This window comes from Rhincodon typus, chromosome 16 (assembly GCF_021869965.1).
Source record: "Rhincodon typus isolate 14 chromosome 16, sRhiTyp1.1, whole genome shotgun sequence".
Lineage (NCBI taxonomy): Eukaryota > Metazoa > Chordata > Chondrichthyes > Orectolobiformes > Rhincodontidae > Rhincodon > Rhincodon typus.
The window spans coordinates 43,936,586-43,956,377 of NC_063347.1; the positions used below are offsets into that span (position 1 = coordinate 43,936,586).

Sequence of the window (19,792 nt, forward strand, 5' to 3'; positions counted from 1 at the left end):
TCAAGGTGCCAATCTCAGAACTAAGCTGAAGTTTAATAAGTAACATCTAAATTAGGATAATTTTTTTTTAAATTATCAGACTTTTGGATATTCTTATGCTGACTAAATTGTTCATTTCTCTGATACTTCTAATTCTTACTACTTGTGATTTTTCAACTAAACCTGAACATAATCCCTCATACCCTGGATTTTGAACAAGTGAACTCACAAATATAAAAATGAAGTGCTATTTAGACACAAATTGAAGCAATCCTATTACAAGTCTGAGAAGCTATTTATTTCAAGCTTGTGAATTAAAAAAAAACATTATTGCATTAAAGTACAGCTGATAAAAATATTTGGATTGTGGTCTTTTTTAAAACTTTCTCCGTCAGAATTTAAAGGATACCTACCAAAACTAACATGAAATGTGTCTATTTTTGTCTACTGGAAATGTGCCAGAATCCATCCAACAGTGACAGGATGGGAGAGATGAAGGGGGTCTCGATTGGTGCCCTATCTTGTTCTATATTTTTACGTAATCTCAGGGTTGAAGATTGAAGATCTATTGAACAGGCAACAAGGATACCTGACCATGGTGGCCAATAGGATTGATCTTCATGTATATGTGCAAAGTCAATATGATTTTATTTTAACAAAATTTTCAATTGTTTCCTTACATTTCAACTGGGAATTGAGAAGGCCCTGTCTTATTTCTGGACCAGCAGCTGAGTTTCCAAAGGACCTGGTCAGGCAAGCACATAAGAGCTGTTTGGAGCTAAAATGGAGATCTATGTTACATAGGAATTGAGGTTTTGGCAGTGTCAGTATATGGGAGCAGTCAGCAGACTGCCATTTCAATTAGTTCATACTAGAGTGACAATCAGTAATAGGAGACAACAGAATGCACACCTCGTCTCAAGAAGAAACAAGGAAGAAGCAATGTTTTTCAAACAGCCTTCAAGGGGTACTACATGCTGGGAGACTTACATGCAGCTATAAAGCATGCAGTATAACTCTGTCAAGGAAGCAATAAACACATTCATTTTGTGAACAAATCTAGCAAATATTTCATTAACTTCTGTCAAGGCTGAATTTATTATTGGTTATGCGTTAGTGAATTTGTATTTTCTTTCAGCGTACAGTGATTCCTGCCATTTAATGGCTGCCAAGTATTATCATTCATTAATGACACCAAATTCACTTAGCAGCTGCAAACAGCTACCACCTGTTATTCGCAGACAGTGTATTTCAACCATATCCAGAAATGAATTCCATTCCTCCATACCTTTTCCTGCAACTAAAAGAAGAAAGGAATGCTGAATACTAAAATGCTTAATGCTAAAAAAGTAAGGGCCAGAACTAATCCAATACCTTATTTGCAAGTTTTGGCCCAGTTGTTATTTGTCGTTTGATCCTTGCTTTTCATCATTTCACTGCATTAAGATTTTAACATTTTGTTACCTAGCATTGTGTAATGGCAATAGCAATTATTGCAAAACTTTTAACTTTATAGAATACCTATAGATGTCATCTATAGCAGCAAAGAGACAAAGAAAAATTAAGGATTATGATCAAATGCATGCTGACAGATTAGATTTTGGTAAATGCTTTTTGAGACATGGAAGAGAGAGCAATCTAAAAAGGCTTTGGGGAGTGTCTGAAAGTGGAGATGTGGGATTCAATGTTTTGTTTCTGGAGAAAGAGCAGAAATCACGGCAGGAGAGGGTGGAAGATGGAAGGAGGCAATGCACAGGAGCCAGACTTAGGAGTCTAAAAGACAAGGGCGAGTTTAGATAAGGTTGTCGAGATAGAATAGACATGGTCATTGAGAGATTTGAGGACAAGGTCAAGAATTTGATTTTAATGCTTTGGAATATTATGGATAGTGGAGATTGCCAAGAAAACAAGACAACAAGCTTAATTTAACAGGCTGCAAAGTATTGGCATAGTGAAGAGGACAGTTGGAAAGTTGATATTAAATGGCGGTATGGAAAGTCAAGTTTTGCTATCACAAATGATTAACTTGTGGTTTTAATTGCAATTGGGATGAGATGGAGGAGAACTGGGCAGTTCTGTGATGGAAAATTTTAACTAGTTCATGGATAAGACGTGAATCTTGAAACTTAAACAAGGCAAAATTTATGATTTGATTTTGAAAGGCCTAGCCCGTAATATAAAATTGGAAAGAAATTTTGGTTACAGAGAAGCAAAAATCTATTTCCAGTGCTACCAAATGAAAACTTCCCACACATGAAAGGCTTATGACAGAAAAAGGTGTTCAAAAGATGATCTAACTAGTTGGAATTTGTCAGTGGTCATGAAAACATTGGAAAACTAAAGCAGTGAGAGCGACAGTAAAATTGTGATCAGTCAAAATTGGAAAACATGAAATTCTAGATTTATCAAAGATGTCAGTCACTCTCGCGCGCAGAATAAAAGTCTGATAGATCTAAGTTCCAATTGGCTGAATTTGTGGCATTTTGTCGTATGATTAAGCCAACAAATTGCAATGGAGTTAGGCCACATTACAACATTAAAATAACAGTCAAGCCATCATCCAACACTAAGATCTCTTCGTCAAATCCTGCTAACATGACTGAGGAGGATAGTGATCCTGAAATGTCTGATGAATACCTGTCTGTTCATCTGCCTGCTTCCCGAGCTGAAGCTGCAAAGGTCATAGACACGCTGAGGGATTGTGCACAACGGCTTGAAAACACAAAAAAGATGTTCGACTCCATTGATGACATGACAGACTATTTTGCACTTGCCCAAATACAACATGCTAAGTCAAAAAAATTACGTAGGTTTTTCCCAGCCCCAACATGCATCAATGCCTTTTACTGTACAAGGTCGGAGCATGGTGAGGTGTGAACACATTAACAGAAACAGACATTTTTCTATATTTGCAGTGTCATAGCCTTTCATTATCAACTAAAACGCCCATTTGAACAGGGGCTTCCTCAGTTATCTTGAAACTTTGCTTAATGCAAATTTATTGGTAGGCCCCTGGCGATAAAACTTGCCATGATTTTACTGTATGCGCTAAATTTCACATGCACAGCACTAGACCTCTTTCTAGAGTACATGAAAGATGCAAGAAGTCTCAATAAAATATTCTCAATGGCTTTAAGTAATAGACGCGTAATTTAGGGGGAATGTGGCCTTTAACTCACAAGTCTTTATCATGCCTGGCTGATAGCTTTCAGCCCCTGAACATTGACACCGCAACACACTCAAGGGAAAGAATCAACTTACAATCGAGAAGTCCACTAGAATGGATTGTTCATTATCATTTGTTGCAGGTGACAACAGAATCTATTGCAATCTTAACATATTATTGACACAGCAAATAATTGTAACTGAAGGTGGGGCTGACTCGTCAATTGTAAGCTAACAATTCAAGGAAATTACTTCAAATTTTATTCTTCATTGGTTGTCATACATACTATTGTACAAGTTTCTGACTTCTCAACTGTAAATGCTGGATAAAGTCAACATGAAACTGACCCCCATTCAATGAATAAGTTCCTAATCAGGATAATTTAATCTATGACCTCTGTTTCAGTCATTTCAATGCTTGCACGCTTTATGTACTTTAGCTTTGCTTGAAACATATGAGGATGATGCTACCTACGACTCATTTCCATTCACTCAGTGCTAATGTTGGTGGACTTGCTTCTCAATGCTAAGTATAATTCATTCATGTCAAATATCTGGGTCATCATTAAGACATAGCTAAAGGACTGTTAATGCCAATTTCATGGAAGGTGTCACCACGGTTGATTAAACTCCTTTATTATGTACATTGAGATTTTTCACTCAGGGACAACTTGTACTTTCAGGGTGGTATTGCAGGACGTATAATATTTTTGTTCAACTTTACTGATTTATCACTTAATTAATAATGAGTTAAGCCATTCCTCTAGCTGCTCAGTAAGTTTCCAACTAGGACAATGAAAAATGAATTGCACCAACTCTTTGACGGTCAGCTCAAAGAATTCCTCAACATCAATCCGAACAAGAGGAAGCTCAGAACAAAAATGCTTCGACAGTCAAATCTAACTCACACCCGTGTTTTGGATTTTAAACACAATACCTGTATTTTTTTTTAGAAAACATAAATGACAAAAATACACACAAAGTTTATTCCTCTAATATTGTCGAAAAAGCCATATTTTCAGGTTAACAACAGCTGTATTCTAGCATAGTGTTAAAGAAATAACTAAGTACATCAGGAAAAATAGATAAAAAGAAAGTTTTATAGTTGATATATTGCTGTTGAAGAATTTTCTAAAGTGTTATTAGTGTACAACCTTTCGATAATTTGGTATTCAAACTCACAATTTTCAAATACATCACTCTGTCAGACCCAAACACTAACAGTTGGTTACATTTTCTGAAAACTAAGCATAATTCAGTATCCATTCAGTTTAAACATTTGAAAACATCATCAACAATAACACACATAAATCCTTTCACTTATTTTATAAGCACTTCAAATCAAGAAGTAAAATGCTTGTAAATTGGGGTACTTGCCTCTCACAATCAGATAAGCTCCAGCTGATGCACTGTCGACAGTGGTCTGGACCATGCAAACAAATCTACCGGCATGTTTAAGCTGAATATTTCTGATCATCAAATCACCAGAGTATCCCTGCTGAAAGAAATGAGACAAAAGCTCAGAAACACAACAGAAATTAATATGATCTTTAACACATCAAACATGAAGGCTGCAAGACCGCAGTTATTTTGTTTCATTTTCTGCTGTTTCTTTTGAACTGTGACTCAGTTTTCTTATATAAGATGGACAGACAAAATTTCAATTAAAATTAAGGTCACTCTTCAAATCTTATGGCATACAATTGGATTGTAAAGTGAAGTTAACAATCTTCAAAAGCCACTTGAGAATGAATTTGTTAAATGGCAAGATGTTTTTGACTAACTTGATTGAGTTCTTTGAAGTAACAGAAGATTAGAAACATAGAAACAGAGAAGATAGGAGCAGGAGGAGGCCATTCGGCCCTTCGAGCCTGCTCCAACATTCTTCATGATCACGGCTGATCATTCAACTCAATAGCCTGCTGCTTTCTCCCCATAACCATTGATCTCATTTGCCCCACATGCTATATCTAGTCACCTCTTGAATACATTCAATGTTTTGGCATCAACTACTTCCTGTGATAATGAATTCCACAGGCTCACCACTCTTTGGGTGAAGAAATGTCTCCTCTTCTCCGTCCTAAATTGTCTACCCCGAAACCTCATCCTGTGACCCCTGATTCTGCAGACATTCACCATCGGGAACACCCTCCCTGCATCTACTCGAGGATGGTGTGTTTGATATTCTATATTCATCTGATATAGGGTATACAATAAAATGCTGCGTAATAGATTTGTTATCAAAGTTAGAAAGGTTGGAAAGGGACAGTGGCTACGTGGCTAAACAATAGCAGGTACTCTTGCAACATTTAAGTCACATTTGAATGAGCACTTAAAATGCCAGCGCATAGTAGGTCATGGACTAAGTGCAGGTAAATGTGATTAGCTTTGTCCTTGTTGGTCAGTGGAGACATGATGGGACAAAGGGCGTATTCCTATGCTGCATGACTCTATGATTCTATCATAAGACACTTCAAACTTGCTATATATGTGCATAGGACACAGCTGGTACAGTATAAGCTCCACGACAAAGTCACACAGAGTAGTTCTCCTGTAAATCAAAAGCAGGAGTTTGCTAAAATGTCTCAATTTTTAGAGAAATACCGATTCAATATTTATTTCAAAATCTGTCCAAAATAATACGATGACGGAGAACCAAACTTGACTATAAAATTTAGATTAATGGAGAATTCATCCATTCAGATAAAGTGGGGAAAAAAAATTGAACTCGCTGTCCTATTGGTGAACTGGGCTTGCAGAATTAAAAACATATAATTATCTGTACAAAACTCCACTGTCAGACAATTATATTGCATGATCATTTTGTGGAATCTTGGATGTTTCATTTATTCGAGATGCTAGTCATAACTTTAAAGTCGATGCAATTAAACAACCAAGTAAAATTGATTACAGATTTTTTCTTCTTGATTGTTAGCTTGGCAGAGCTCAGCCTGAAATATCTGTCAGGAAAGTAATGGGAACAATAAAATGTTTGTTGAGGACTTGTTAATTACAGTGCGGGGAAATGTTAGTAATTACTTGTCGCTGTGATTAGAAACAAAATCTCTGCCCTCAGTATGATTCTTCATTCAAAATAAGGACACATCACTGTGGTTAACATTCACAACTGGAAAATCATTGCAGGGGAAGGTACACTGCATGGTGATTATGCTACTGCGCAAGTATTCCAGAGACAAAGGCAGAAAATACTGAAAACACACAGCTGTTCTAACAGCATCTAGACAAATAGCTAAACAGAGTTAACATTACTTTTTGCCAGATCTAGGAAAAATATAAAAAATGCAATGGGATTTTTGCAAATTTGTAGGCAGAGAAGTGCTGGTGGTGGGGGTGTTGGTAATCTATGGGAAGGAAGTAAAAAGGGAAGATCTGTGATAAAGTCAAAGGCAGGAGAGATTATAATGTCAAGAAGGATGATGTCTCAAGTAGAAGGCGATATGAACATTTGGGCAAGAAATGTAAGATCAATCCAGAGGAAGTGTAAATGTGAAAAGGAGATTTCTGAAAGTTCATTCATGAGATATGGGCATTGCTGGCTAGGATAGAACTTACTTCCCATTCCCAATTGCCCTGGAGAAGATAGTGAAGCTGCCCTCTTGAACAGCTGTAATCCTTGGGGTGTAGAGGCACCCAATGAGCTGTAAAGAAAGGATTTATCGGATTTTGACCCAGCGACAGTAAACGAACGACCAGATGTTTCCAAGTCAGCATGCTGTGTGCCTTGGAGGGAAACTTGCAGATTATGGTGTTCCCATGGATCTGCTGCCCTTGTCCTTCTGGATGGTGGGAGTCACAGATTTGGATGGTGTAGTTGAAGGAGCTTTGGTGACTACAGCCATGCAGCTTGCAAACGACACTTACGATGGTAGTAGTTGGTAAGTGGAGTGAGTATTGAAGGTGGTGAATGGGATACCAAACAAGCTGACTGTTTTGTTTTGAACGTTGTCAAGTTTCTTAAACATGATTGGATCTGTACCCCTCCAGTGACGGGCATTCCATTTCATTCTTGCCTCGTACCTTGTGGACAGTCATTAGGAATCGAGGAAGCAAGTTACTCACTGCAGAATCACTAGTTTCTGACCTGTTCTTATCACCAAGGTATTTATGTGGTGGAGTTCTGTTCAGTTTCTGGTCAATGGTAACTCCTGGGATGTTGATGGTAATGGTAACACCATTGAATGCCAAAGAGCGATAGGTAGAATCTATTGTGTGGGTGATGGCCACTCATCAGCCCAAACCTGAAAGTTGCCCTGGTCTTGTTGCACAGAGACACAGATTGCTTCAGCAGCTGAGCAATCATTGCCGAAAGCTGCTGGTTATCCCAAAAAATGGAGACAGAATGTTTTTTTTACCTCTAATTGTTGAACACAGTGTTGGATCTGGGAGACTATAAAATGCTTAACTGACCGTGGAATCAATGTTCTCTCTCACAGATGAAGATACTAAATTTAGACTCTGTATTTGAACATCCTAATCTTGATCGCGTAGACATATATTCTCTCAAATTGACCGTGTAGAAGCTAATGTTTTCCTTTAAAGAGACACATTTTGGATTAGAAATAGTACAGATAAAAGAGAAATGATTTCCTGGACTTGGGCTGTTGGGCTAAAAATGACAGGAAACAAATGTAACTCGATTCTCTGGAGCAAAGATAAAAGACTTTCAACTTCTTTTAAATGTAGCATGTGCAAATTTCTGCAAATAAATTGGAAATTCAGACCGAGAGGCTACAAAATGAAATGCGAGAAACTAAGAGCTGATCAGAAATTATTTTATATTTGGTTTGTCTTGCTTAGTAGAAATGACTTGGCATTCGGTAGATTGAAACAATAACTGATTTATCACATATTAGAGAACTAAATACAGCTTTACAGAATTATGTCTAACTGTGCTGAAGACATGGTCATTCTCATCACAAATTTCCATTGGAGGTGTTTCTCAGACTGTCTGAGTCACTAAGCCTTAATATCCATATACTGCAGAAATCCTGCTCAAGCATGTGGAACAAATGTATCTCTGTTGCGGAGGGTGGAATCTACAAATTCTTTCAAAAGAGAACTCAACAGCCTTTGGCACGGAAATTGGGAAAAAGGCAACACATTGAGGGATTTCAACGTAAACTGACAACAGATTTTTAAAAGAAGGGTAACCAGTAAGAAGAAGCTGCCTGCAACACACATTCTACCAGGCAGAACGTTCCTGAATGGTGGATTTCATTTGATTTATTTGTAAACGCACAAAGCAGAAACGATGGGAAATTTCATGGTTTGTCACCTGTGGAAGTATTATTGTGAAAAGCTGATGTGCACACGGCTTGCAGTGCACAGAATTTTGGGTTCCATCTCAGGCATCTGTGTTCTCAAACTGATCTTATTTCACAGTTCATCCAGGAGACAATAAGGACGTGAGGAGTTTTAGTGAGCATCTCTTTCACGTCTGGTTATCTTTTGGGAACTGCATGCTTTCAAGAAACAGAAAGAAATCTAATTTGCATGTCCAGAATCAGTTAACACTCGTTAAGTAGTCCTCTGCGGAAATAATCATTGCTCAGACATACTGTGTATGCATGTATTCGAGAGATGATTATACCTCTGGGGCATGTTGTATAGGAAACAGATAAAAACACATTCTTTAATGTTCTAATATGGCCTGATTTTTAATTCTGTAGCTTGAGCAGAAAAGCTTCTAACCATAACTACCTTGAGAATACAAGATTATGTACTGGATACCATTTTATCTTTCTGATTAAAAGTTATAGAGGCAAAAGAGAAGAACAGAATACACAACCATATACACTTTAGGAGTGTGAAGTCTGTTGTGGCTGCCTGCAAAATTGTAGAATACGAAACTATGACTGAAGACCTGTCAAACGCAAATTTTAAGACATGTAATTGAATGGCACAGCAAATTAAATTTTGATTTAGACTTTATTGTCGCATGTACTCAAATAACTGTACAGAAGCCGGTATCCTGTCACCAAGTCACCCTTTATTTACTTGTGCACAGCACATTGTCTGTGGTCAGCCAGCTCAGAGTCAGTCCTCTGAACTGAGGAGATTTGAACTCCCCTCTTTATGTCCGTTAGCCAGGGCTTCCTGATTGGCCCAGGTTAACAACCTCAATCAAGGATGTTGTAGTCAACAGGATCCACCTGGTTCCAATCACTACGGGTACTGAAGTACAGAAGTACATGAATATGGTAGGTACACATCTTAGGTACAAAAACTTAAGAACAAGGTAGAAAGAAATAAGGAACAAAGTTAAAAGTTAAACATTACAGTCACTCTTAGTATAGTGTAAAGAAAAAATTAAATTAAAAGTTAAAAATTGCAGTCCTTCTTGGTATTAAGTCAAAAAATAAAGGAATAAAGCTCAAGTTCAAACATTGCAGTCTTTCTTAAGTTCTTAGGCATTATTTTCTTTCGATCTGGTAATTTGTATTTGAAGCCCATCCAAACTGATGTGATGGAAGTTTCCTTTCCTGCCTGCTGTTAGGTTGAAGCTCCTCGGAATTATCTCAGAGTATCTTATAATGTTTGGGGAGTGGATGCTATATAAATGCAAATCGTTATTAAATCTTATACAATTTTGTACAGACTCATTGCAGTCATGGGGCTGCAGAAAACAGTTCAGAATTCAGCATTAATTAGTACTCTAATGCTTGCATAAAGAACCTAAAGAACTAATGGTGTGATAAATAGGAGCAACAAAGGCAGTGAATGCCATTTAAAGTTAACGCCAGAAGTATTTCTAAAAAGGTATGAGATCGTGTTGTCTTATTGCCCAGTTTGTCCTGTGTGTGTGTGTGTGTGTGTGTGTGTGTGTGTGTGTGTGTGTGAAATTGCTCGAGTCTCACTGGTGCAAGTGAATCTGTGTGGGGTTGTTTACGGACCAGAATTACAATTGCAAGCCTTTCCCTAAATCCCAGTGACAAGATTTGCTGCATGGTCAGAATGGATTGGCAGGGTCTGTAAACATACATCATTGCCCCAGAAAATTGAAACATTTCAATACTGCCCCGAGGGCAGCAAAGAGGCTCAGGAAGGGTCAGCATTTTTGTTTTCTCTTTTGCCTATACATTTGATTGGCCTCATAGATGTTTACAATCTTAACAGGAGATCCACTTTCAGGTTGGGACACTATAGAGGTTCCACCAGGCAGCATTTCATTATCATGTGGAGCAGAGCTAGAATTGCTCATTGCCTTTACTTGAACTACACTGGCTGGGATACCAGTGAACCAGTTACCATACCCTCTCCCCTCTGCCAGCAACCTTATTTTCTCCATTCTTTCTATCCGGGAATTTGAGTTCATTCATTTATTCATTCCACATCCAAGTCTGTTTAATGCACCTTTAATTATAATCCTGTCCACAGAGTCTTTTGGCACATATGCAAACTTTATGACTGCACCTACCCATCTGATGGTGTCATTCATTGGAATCTGTTCATCTCTGATAGAGTCGTAGAGCTGGACAGCACAGAAACAGATCCTTTGCTCAAACTCGTCCATGCCGACAGATATTCTAAATTAGAAACTGAAAGAACTGTGAATGCTGTAAATCAGAAACAAAAATAGAAATTGCTGGAAAAGCTCAGCTGGTCTGGCAGTACCTATGGAGAGAAATCAGTTAACATTTCAGGTCGAGTGACCCTTCCTCAGAACTGGGGAGTTCTTAGGAAGGGTCACTCAACCTGAAACGTTAACTCTGATTTCTCTCCATAGATGCTGCCAGACCAGCTGAGCTTTTCCAGCAATTTCTATTTTTATCCTAAATTAATCTAGTCTCATTTGCCAGCATTGGGCCCATATCCCTCTAAACCCTTCCTATTCGTATACCAATCCAGATGCCTTTTCAATGTTGTAATTGGACCAGCCTCTACCACTTCCTCTGGCAGCTTATTCCATACATGCACCATCTTCTGTGTGAAAAAGTTACCCCTTAGGTCCCTTTTAAACCTTTCCCCTCTCATTTTAAACTCACTAAGGCTTTTTTTTTGAAATACTACCGAAGTCTTTTTTTTGTAGCACTAATGTAAGAAACCAATTATTACCCTTTTTTTTATCTCAATGCTCTCCATCAGAAAAAAAAAACTAATTGAGCACAAGGTGAATTGGATGTAAATGACATGAGGGAGCTAGGTAGACCATAGAGTCCTCATGCCATGCGTGCACAGAGGTCTCGAAAATATTATCATTTTGAATTCATCTTGAAGAACAAGCCCTGTTTAATAAAAGATTGCTCACCTTATACTCCTTAACTCTCATATGTCAGTTAACAGTACTGCCATGCCAGAAACTTTATAGCCATTCCCAAAACATTGTACAACCTTTTTCAACATTCCTTTTCTTCATCACTTATTGATCAACAAATATCATTGAAGGAAACTGTAAGAAGTCTGATTACTGAAGGATTTTTACCTGTTATAACTATTGGATTACAAAAATTGATAATGTTGATGATAAAATTCGCTTTCCTATTTTGTCGATAATTTATTAACCAAATTAGAAATTCCTTCTCATTTAATGAGTGAAGTGCCACAAGGATTATTAAAAGAAACTGCCCAAGAATTTCTAGCCATTTTTCATTACAATGGCACATCCTTGGCTTAAGGATCCTTAAATGATGCAAAAAGAGGAAATTATGTAATTTGAGCTATTCACCAATCAACACAATTGTAAAGGAAATTGGTAGATAAGGCCTACATTTAACAGCAAGAAAATGTACACTGTGGTAATGACAAAGACAAAGCACATTCCACTCTGCAGCACCTCAGAAAATGAAAGCAAGTTAGAACATGTCAATGAGCTAACTATCTCGGAAACACAGCGTCATTCAATGTTAAAAAGCAGTAGTGAATCAGAAAAAAGGAACAGGTAAACAAAGATTTTTGTTTAAATTCAAAAACATTCCAAAATTCAATGAGTCTTGAAATGAGAATGCATGAATTAAAATGTGGTCAGGAATTAATCATGGATGTGAAGCTTAGAGCATTGGGAAACAGGGAGAAAAAGAAACTTAACAGCTTTGAGATGCCGTGCTGAACAAAGATCCTTGTGGTAGCTTGGTGGAAAAAGAAACTAACAAAGAATCACTGACCTAGCCTGAAAAGACAAGAGAACTCTTTTATAATACTCAACAATTGGGGCCTTTTGACAAGTTATCTGTGCAGAAACATCAGACTGTCAACTCACAATGAGAGGATTTAATGGTAGAAAACAAGAGATTGACAGTAAATGAAGCAGCTGGTCAATATTAGGGCTGAATCTAATGTTTTTCTAGATGTTTTGTTGAGTTGTATTGAGAGGTCCTTGCAGTGAGGCCGAGCAAGGTCTCTCACTGTATAGTACCAAACTAGCTTATTAATTATCTACCATGCCTCTATGTTGCTCCTCTCTTCCGATTCTCATCCTATCTGCCCACTGCCGAGAAATTCCGAAATTAACAGTGGCGTCAGCGTGACCTTTAAAAGGCTGTTGTGCACCTAGCAAGTACCATTAGGCCAGAGCTGCCCTGTACCATCCCAGACATGGCCGATAAAGGAAATCTGGTGCTCCAGTTTGCAGGCAGGAACCCGAAAGTCTGTGTAAACGTGATAGTGCAGAGGTCAGATATTCTCTTCCCGCAGCACCAGCAGTGGGGCCATGACAAGACCGTGCCATTCAGTCCAGGTTTACCACCCAGGTCAGAGAAGTCTCAGCCATCTGGAGGAATGTGTAGCACTCGAGGAAGAAGGTCAATGACGTTCTCCACTCCATCAGGGCAAATGCCCCCATCATCTCTCCGACATCTCACGCTCAGTCTATCTCTGCTACAGTACCGGCCCACTCAGCAAGGTTCATGCTGTTCCACTCTTACCATTGTCTTTTACATCTTCTCTCGCTCACTCTCACAAACCACAATCCGCAGCAGGGACTAACTCTGCATGCCCTCTGTGCTGTTTACACTCTCACTCGGGCACCACATTACCTCCACCTAAATTAAAGGCTGTGCCACCTACTTTCATCGCCCTTAATACCTGACTCTCTCTCATTCCAGGAGGAAAGTAGCCCACAATAAGACTCTACGTAGGAGGTGGGCTGCCTGATGTTCAGCCCCTCCCCTCTTTTGTGCGGAGAAGCCTGACCCCGACCACCAAAGTTGCTGACTGACCATGTCTAAGCTCCTCGGCTGGCACTGGATGTTGCCTACGGTGCCAGAAGCCTCTTGACCAAAGGCTATCTCCCTTGACTTGACTGAGGCCCACCAACAGCCAACAAGTAGCATTGCGGTTTTGTATCTGCACTGAACAGACAGAAACAGAGCAGTACTGAGAGACTGGTATCTCTGGCTGAGGGCCAAAGCACAAAGTGGCAAGACAGGGATGCTGTGAGCATCCAGGTGGGCTCAGAGTGAACGAATGCTTTGACATCAAGTGAACAGCCCAGAGATACAGTCTGGTCCAGTCCATGAATTGAATGTGTGCCCACATAAACAAAGATTCCTTGCTGCAGCAGCATCACAATGACAGCTGGCATTTTGTCCCGAAATGTGGCATTGAAGTGCTTAAGTGTTGTGTGGGAGGATCGAAGATATGCTGCAAGGGATCTTGGAGGCGAGCATATGTTTCTCATAGAATCCCTACAATGTGGAAGCAAAGCCATTCGGCCCATCGAGTCCATACCAATCCTCTGAAGTACATCCCACCCAGACCCAGGCCCTACCCCCTCCACCTTATCCTTGTAACCCCAAATTTCCCATGGCTAACCCACCAAGCCTGCACAACCCTGAACACCATGGGCAACTTAGCATGGCCAATTCACGTAACCCGCACATCATTGGACTGTAGGAGGAAACCACAGTACCCGAAGGAAACCCCATGCAGACACCGGGAGAATGTGCAAACTCCATGCAGACAGTCACCCGAGGCTGGAATCGAACTCGGTCCCTGGCGCTGTGAGGCAGCAATGCTAACCACTGAGCCACCATGCTGCTACCCTGATATGCCAATCTGTGTGTTTGATATCCATGGTGTGTGCCCTAAGATGTTGGTGCCAACATGGAGGTCCTTCAGTAAAGTTGCCAGCTATCTGCTCTGACTTCCATGTCAAGAACTTTTGGAGTTTAGTTTTCTTGAGGCATGTATTGGATAGGAAGTTGAATATTAATGATGTCAGATGTGCACTTACTCAGGTGTTTAACAAGCAAAACTTGTCACTCCTTATCAAGAATCTTGGCTTAACACCTGGAACTTAGTTAAAAGTAGTGAGTTGCTTCCAACAGTCAAGATAGGCCTGGCTGGACTTCTTGAATGATTCTGCCAGATTTCTCACAACAGCCCATGTTATTTGGAATTGTATAAGATTCCACCCATTAAGACTGGCTTAACCAGACCTACAAGTGTGGCCGTCCTGTTGCCATACTGGCGCAATGATCAGAAAATTTGGAAAACCATCTTGGCCTCAACCACTTGATGCTGATAACTGACGAACAAAATGGAAGAAAGACTTAGAAAAATTTGGCTCCCAGTCAAGAGATAGAGTATCCATATATTTCTTGAAACTTGCTCTATCAGTGACTGAATTTTCACCCATTACTTTTTAAATACAAGGTTGCTTTATTTCCAAATCCATGACCTGGAGCTGATATTTCAATCTTTTGGAAGGCGTGCAATTAAGAACCCATCTTTGAGATCACCATTCAATTTGATAGCGTAGACAAGATGAGGGGGCAAGATGCTGATTCAGTGCATGCTACTGAAAAGGCAGATGGCAACTTTCACTATGAGTGTACCAAGTACATTAATGGTCATTAGCATAAAAAAGGGCAGAGCAAAAGGGATCTGAGCAAAGGCTAAAGTGTAGCCCGGTAGCTCAGTGGTTAGCACTGCTGCCTCACAGCGCCAGGGTCCCAGGTTCGATTCCACCCTCGGGCGACTGTCTATGTGGAGTTTGCACATTCTCCCTGTCTCCAGGTGGGTTTCCTCCAAGTGCTCTGGTTTCCTCCCACAATCCAAAGATGTGAAGATTAGCCTAAGTTGTCCATAGTGTCCGGGGATGTGCAGATTAGGAGGATTTGCCATGGAAAATGTGGGGTAGTGGGTGGGATGTCCTTTGGAAGGTCAGTGTGGACTCGATGGGACAAATGGCCTGCTTCCACACACTAGGGGTTCTATGAAATGAGGAGCCAATACCCAAAGCAGGCCAGTCTCAGGTGGTTGATTATGAAATGGCAACATTTTGCCTGGGGATGACTCGACATCTTCCCCATTTCAAATTCAGGTTGTAAGTCCTTCAAGCTGTACTGACTGCCTCGCCAGCAACCAGTCACCACAAATACACCTCCTGTGTGCTGTTGAAGTCCACATCGTGTGTCTGTTTTACACAAAATGGCTGATAATTGAAACATTAACAATGAATGAATGAACTGACATGGACAAGGAGAACCACGACTTCAACTGGGACAACATCAAGATCCTGGGACAGGCTAGGCAGAGACAAGCATGAGAATTCCTGGAAGCATGGCACTCCACAAAACAGGCTGTTAATAAACACATTGAACTCGACCCCATATACATTCCACTACGGAGGAAACCCGGAAGTGAGGCAATCCTTCGCAACGGACCCCAGAGTTTAAAAACCAAGCGGGAAAACACACCGACACTTCATCAGAGGCTGCACTGAGGATGTTACCAAAGCACGGTAACGAAACGTCTGCGGAACAACAAACCAGCTCGGCGAGCCAACCAACCTCAATGAATGAATGAATTGTAAATACATCCTCCCAATTTCCAACACCAAGCGTGGAATTTGAATGACATTCACGAGACCCAAAATAGACAATGAAAGACTTGAAGAATAATGGTCTACTGGAGTGTGCAGCATTCAGAATTTTCCCTGTATCAAATCTCAGTTTGGTGGCAGCGTGATTCTGATCTAAATTGATATATAAACACAGAATCAATGGAGTTCTCCTGTATTCTGAAATTTCTGATTTAACATTCAGTCTTCGTGTCAATTACACATTCCCCTTTCAACAGTTGCATTGCTATCTCTTGTCGCCAATGTGCCATTTAAACATGTGTTTCTTCTCCTTTTGATATTTAGAAAGTTTGCGATAATGAACCTGTTCGGGGTGTTGTTTAAGCTTACTTTAGTCATCCACTGCAAGCACCAAATCTTACTGCTCTTCCTAAACTGACAATTTAAATGAACCCAATAACATTGCTGCAGCTGTGAGAAATTCATGCTGAAAATCCTTTTCAGGCAGTAAGAAAGTTTCCTTATCCAGGCTTAAACATGAAAATCAACCAAAAAAAAGCTACTTCACAGTATTTTAAGAATTCAGACCAAGGCACTGGAGATCAAAGGCAGCAAGAAATCTCATCTCAGTGAACTGACAAACTCATAGAGCAAAGGACACTAAAATGGGTTCAAATGAAGTCTGGGTGAGCAGTTTTTGACACTCCAACCAGATAACCATCCAACCTAAAGGTTAGCCAGCAGTAATAGCTTAATCAGTTACATGTGCAAACTTGTAACAGAATGACACTGGCAGCCTTGGTGAAACAAAAACTGCTGAAAATGGATGGAGTCAAAATGTCAAAAAATAATTCACTTCATACGTTGGAAATTCTCTTTATCCTGTTATCATGGATGGAGTGATGAATGTTTGAAATAAAGTAAATGGCAAATATATTGAATTAACTCGATCTCCAGTTTTGATGCTATTAAAGGGTATTATAATAAAAGGACAGTGTCTTTTGATGAGTTAACTTGTCTTTTCTGATCTCGAACTTTCTTGTTATGTTTGATGACATAGAGATAAATGAGTAACAATGCAGAAAGAAACATCTGTATGTTATGTGTGGAAAACACATCAAAAAATTGAAAAGAAGGTATTTACAATGTTTGCAAGCCATGGGCCACTATATTTCTCAAATATTTCTTAAGTTCAAATCCAAATTCATTTGAGTTCTGAGAATTTACTGAAGCAAAGATAATCAATTTGTACCACAGCCTCACAATAAAAATAAGGGAGACAACTTTCTTCCAATTTCCAAAACAAATAGAAAGGATGCTGATGAAACTGAGAACATTGTGCCAGATTTTCTGAGGACCAGCTATCACACAGAGATTGATGTTGCAATCCTTTTTGACATTAAGAAAGATCTCCACATTTCCGTCAGAAGTTTTCAACCAAATCTCCTTCAGAAATGCAAAACGGACTTTAATTCCTTCATCGGACATGCCCTTCATCGCAGCAGGATGGTCAGGGAAGATCAAATCATGCCTTTTTTTCACAGCAGTTTGTTTCTGTATTCTGTGATTTAAATTTCCTGATTATCTTGAGGCTAAGCTTTTACATGGGGTTCCCTCCTCTGCAACTGTCAGATGATGGGCAGCTTGTGCAGCAAGTCAGCTGAAACAGTTTTTGTTTTTCCCTCTTTGTTAGGATTTACATTATTTATGTTTCATTTATCACAGGTTCCTGCAGAGTTTATTTTCAAATTGTCAAACTTTTTGGAGTTTAATTGGCAACTGCAATCCTTCGATGTTCTGTGCTAGTTTGACTTGATGCGGAGAAAGGGCCTTACTTCCTGCATTTCCCCAAACAAAGCTAAGACGTTTATTAAGTGAGAACCTTGAAACTGCTCTGGAATCAAGTCCATTTTGCAATATTCGAAAACAAATTGTGAATGGCAGCATACATTTTTGCAAAGCATAGCTTGTGGTGAGATGTGTAATTCAGACATGAAGTTGGTCAAATTTAGACAATAATTACAGTTCAATTTACTTACTTTTGTGTCGAAAATGTGAGTCTTAAGTTTTCACAGATAGACCGTGACTGAACACTGTCATACACGTTACATTATTTATGTTTCGATACATTAATTAGGCAAAAAAATTGAAGTTTTATATTGTACTGTACAAAAGAATGGAATTTGGGGTACAAAGACAAGTCTGATGTGGTTTCGATTGGGACAGTATTAATGAAATGAGCTACATGGAAAGATGAGGAACTGTGGTCACCATTCACACGACACAGGGAAGGAGGGGAAGCAAGGCCACTTTTGATGGACTTTGACAGAACGATTCTGATTGATGTTTACAAGATGGTCTTCTCCATGCTGTCAACAAAACAGGGACAACAGAAATGAGAATCTTGAGTCAGGAGAATGTTCGACTCCAATGGACAACACAGCTCCGGCCAATTCTGATCAAGAAAGTACGGCGAGAGAACAGAAAAAACTGGCAACAATATCAAGTGTGACACACTGGATCATGTTGGAAAATCCAGTAAAAAATGTCCAAAGTCAAAAATTCTCAGAAAGTATATTGTAGAGCATCAAATCCACTTTCAAAGCTTCACCTTTTACCTCAGTACATTGTACATCTGTATGCTTCAGTTTTTCCCGTATAATATTAAATATACTGTCGTTCAATTGCTGCTGAATGACCATGAATGGTCTGACTATGGTCTTGTATAATAATAGTAAGACCTCTGTATTTTTATACTCCAGTCTCTTTGAAATAAAGGCCAACATTCCATGAGCCTTTCCTATTTCCTGCTGAACTTGGATGCTCGCTGTTTTGTGATTCGTGCACTAGAACCCCCAAGTCTCTCTGTGCTGCAGCTTCTTGAAGTCTTTTCCCATTTAAATAATATTCATCCGAAAAAAAAAGGAACTGATTTAATGAGGCTTTTTTGAATTAACAAGAAGACGGTATTAATCGGGTAAATTGTTGGAGGGAATACTGAGGGAGAGGATTTACATGTATTTGGAAAGGCAAGGAGTGATTAGGGATAGTCAAAATGGCTTTGTGCATGGGAAATCATGCCTTACTAACTTGATTGAGTTTTGTGAAGAAGTAACAAAGAGGAATGATGAGCGCAGAGTGGTGGATGTGATCTGTATGGACTTCAGTAAGGTGTTCAACATGGTTCCTCATGGTAGACTGGTTAGCAAGGTTAGATCACATGGCATACAGGGAGAACTAGCCATTTGGATACAGAACAGACTCGAAGGTAGAAGACAGAAGGTGGTGGTTGAGGGTTGCTTTTCAGACTGGAGGCCTGTGACCAGCGGTGTACCACAAGAATTGGTGCTGGGTCCACTGATTTTTGTCATTTATATAAATGATTTAGATGTGAACATAGGAAGTATGGTTAATAAATTTGAAGATGACACCAAAATTGGAGGTGTAGCAGACAGTGAAGAAGGTTACCTCAGCGAACAGAAGAATCTTGATCAGGTGGGCCACTGGACCAAAGAATGGTATATGGGGATTAATTTAAATAAATGTGAATTGCTACACTTTGCAAAGGCAAATCAGGGCAGGACTTATATACTTAATGGTAAGATTCTGGGGAGTGTTGGTGAACAAAGACACCTTGGAGTGCAGGTTCACAGTTACTTGAAAGTGGAATCACAGGTAGATAGAACAGTGAAGGCAGCATTTGGTATGCTTGCCTTTATTAGTCAGTGCATTGAGTATAGGAATTGAAAGGTCAGGTTGTGGCTGTACACAACATTGGTTAGGCCACTTTTGGAATACTGCGTGCAATTCTGGTCTCCCTGCTTTAGGAAGGATGTTGTGAAACTTGAAAGGGCTCAGAAAAGATTTACAAGGATGTTGCCAGGG

The 19,792-nt window shown here is 39.5% G+C and overlaps 1 protein-coding gene across 4 annotated transcripts in view; it reads right to left on the reverse strand.

Annotated features, from left to right (window-relative positions):
• LOC109914264 (contactin-4-like) overlaps positions 1-19,792 on the reverse strand; it is a 1,378,312-nt gene that overhangs the window by 247,366 nt on the left and 1,111,154 nt on the right. For all 4 annotated transcript variants that reach the window (XM_048606641.1, XM_048606645.1, XM_048606643.1 and 1 more), the window contains one exon: positions 4,522-4,639. In XM_048606641.1, coding sequence (XP_048462598.1) covers positions 4,522-4,639 — 118 coding nt within the window. The remainder of the gene's footprint in view (positions 1-4,521; positions 4,640-19,792) is intronic.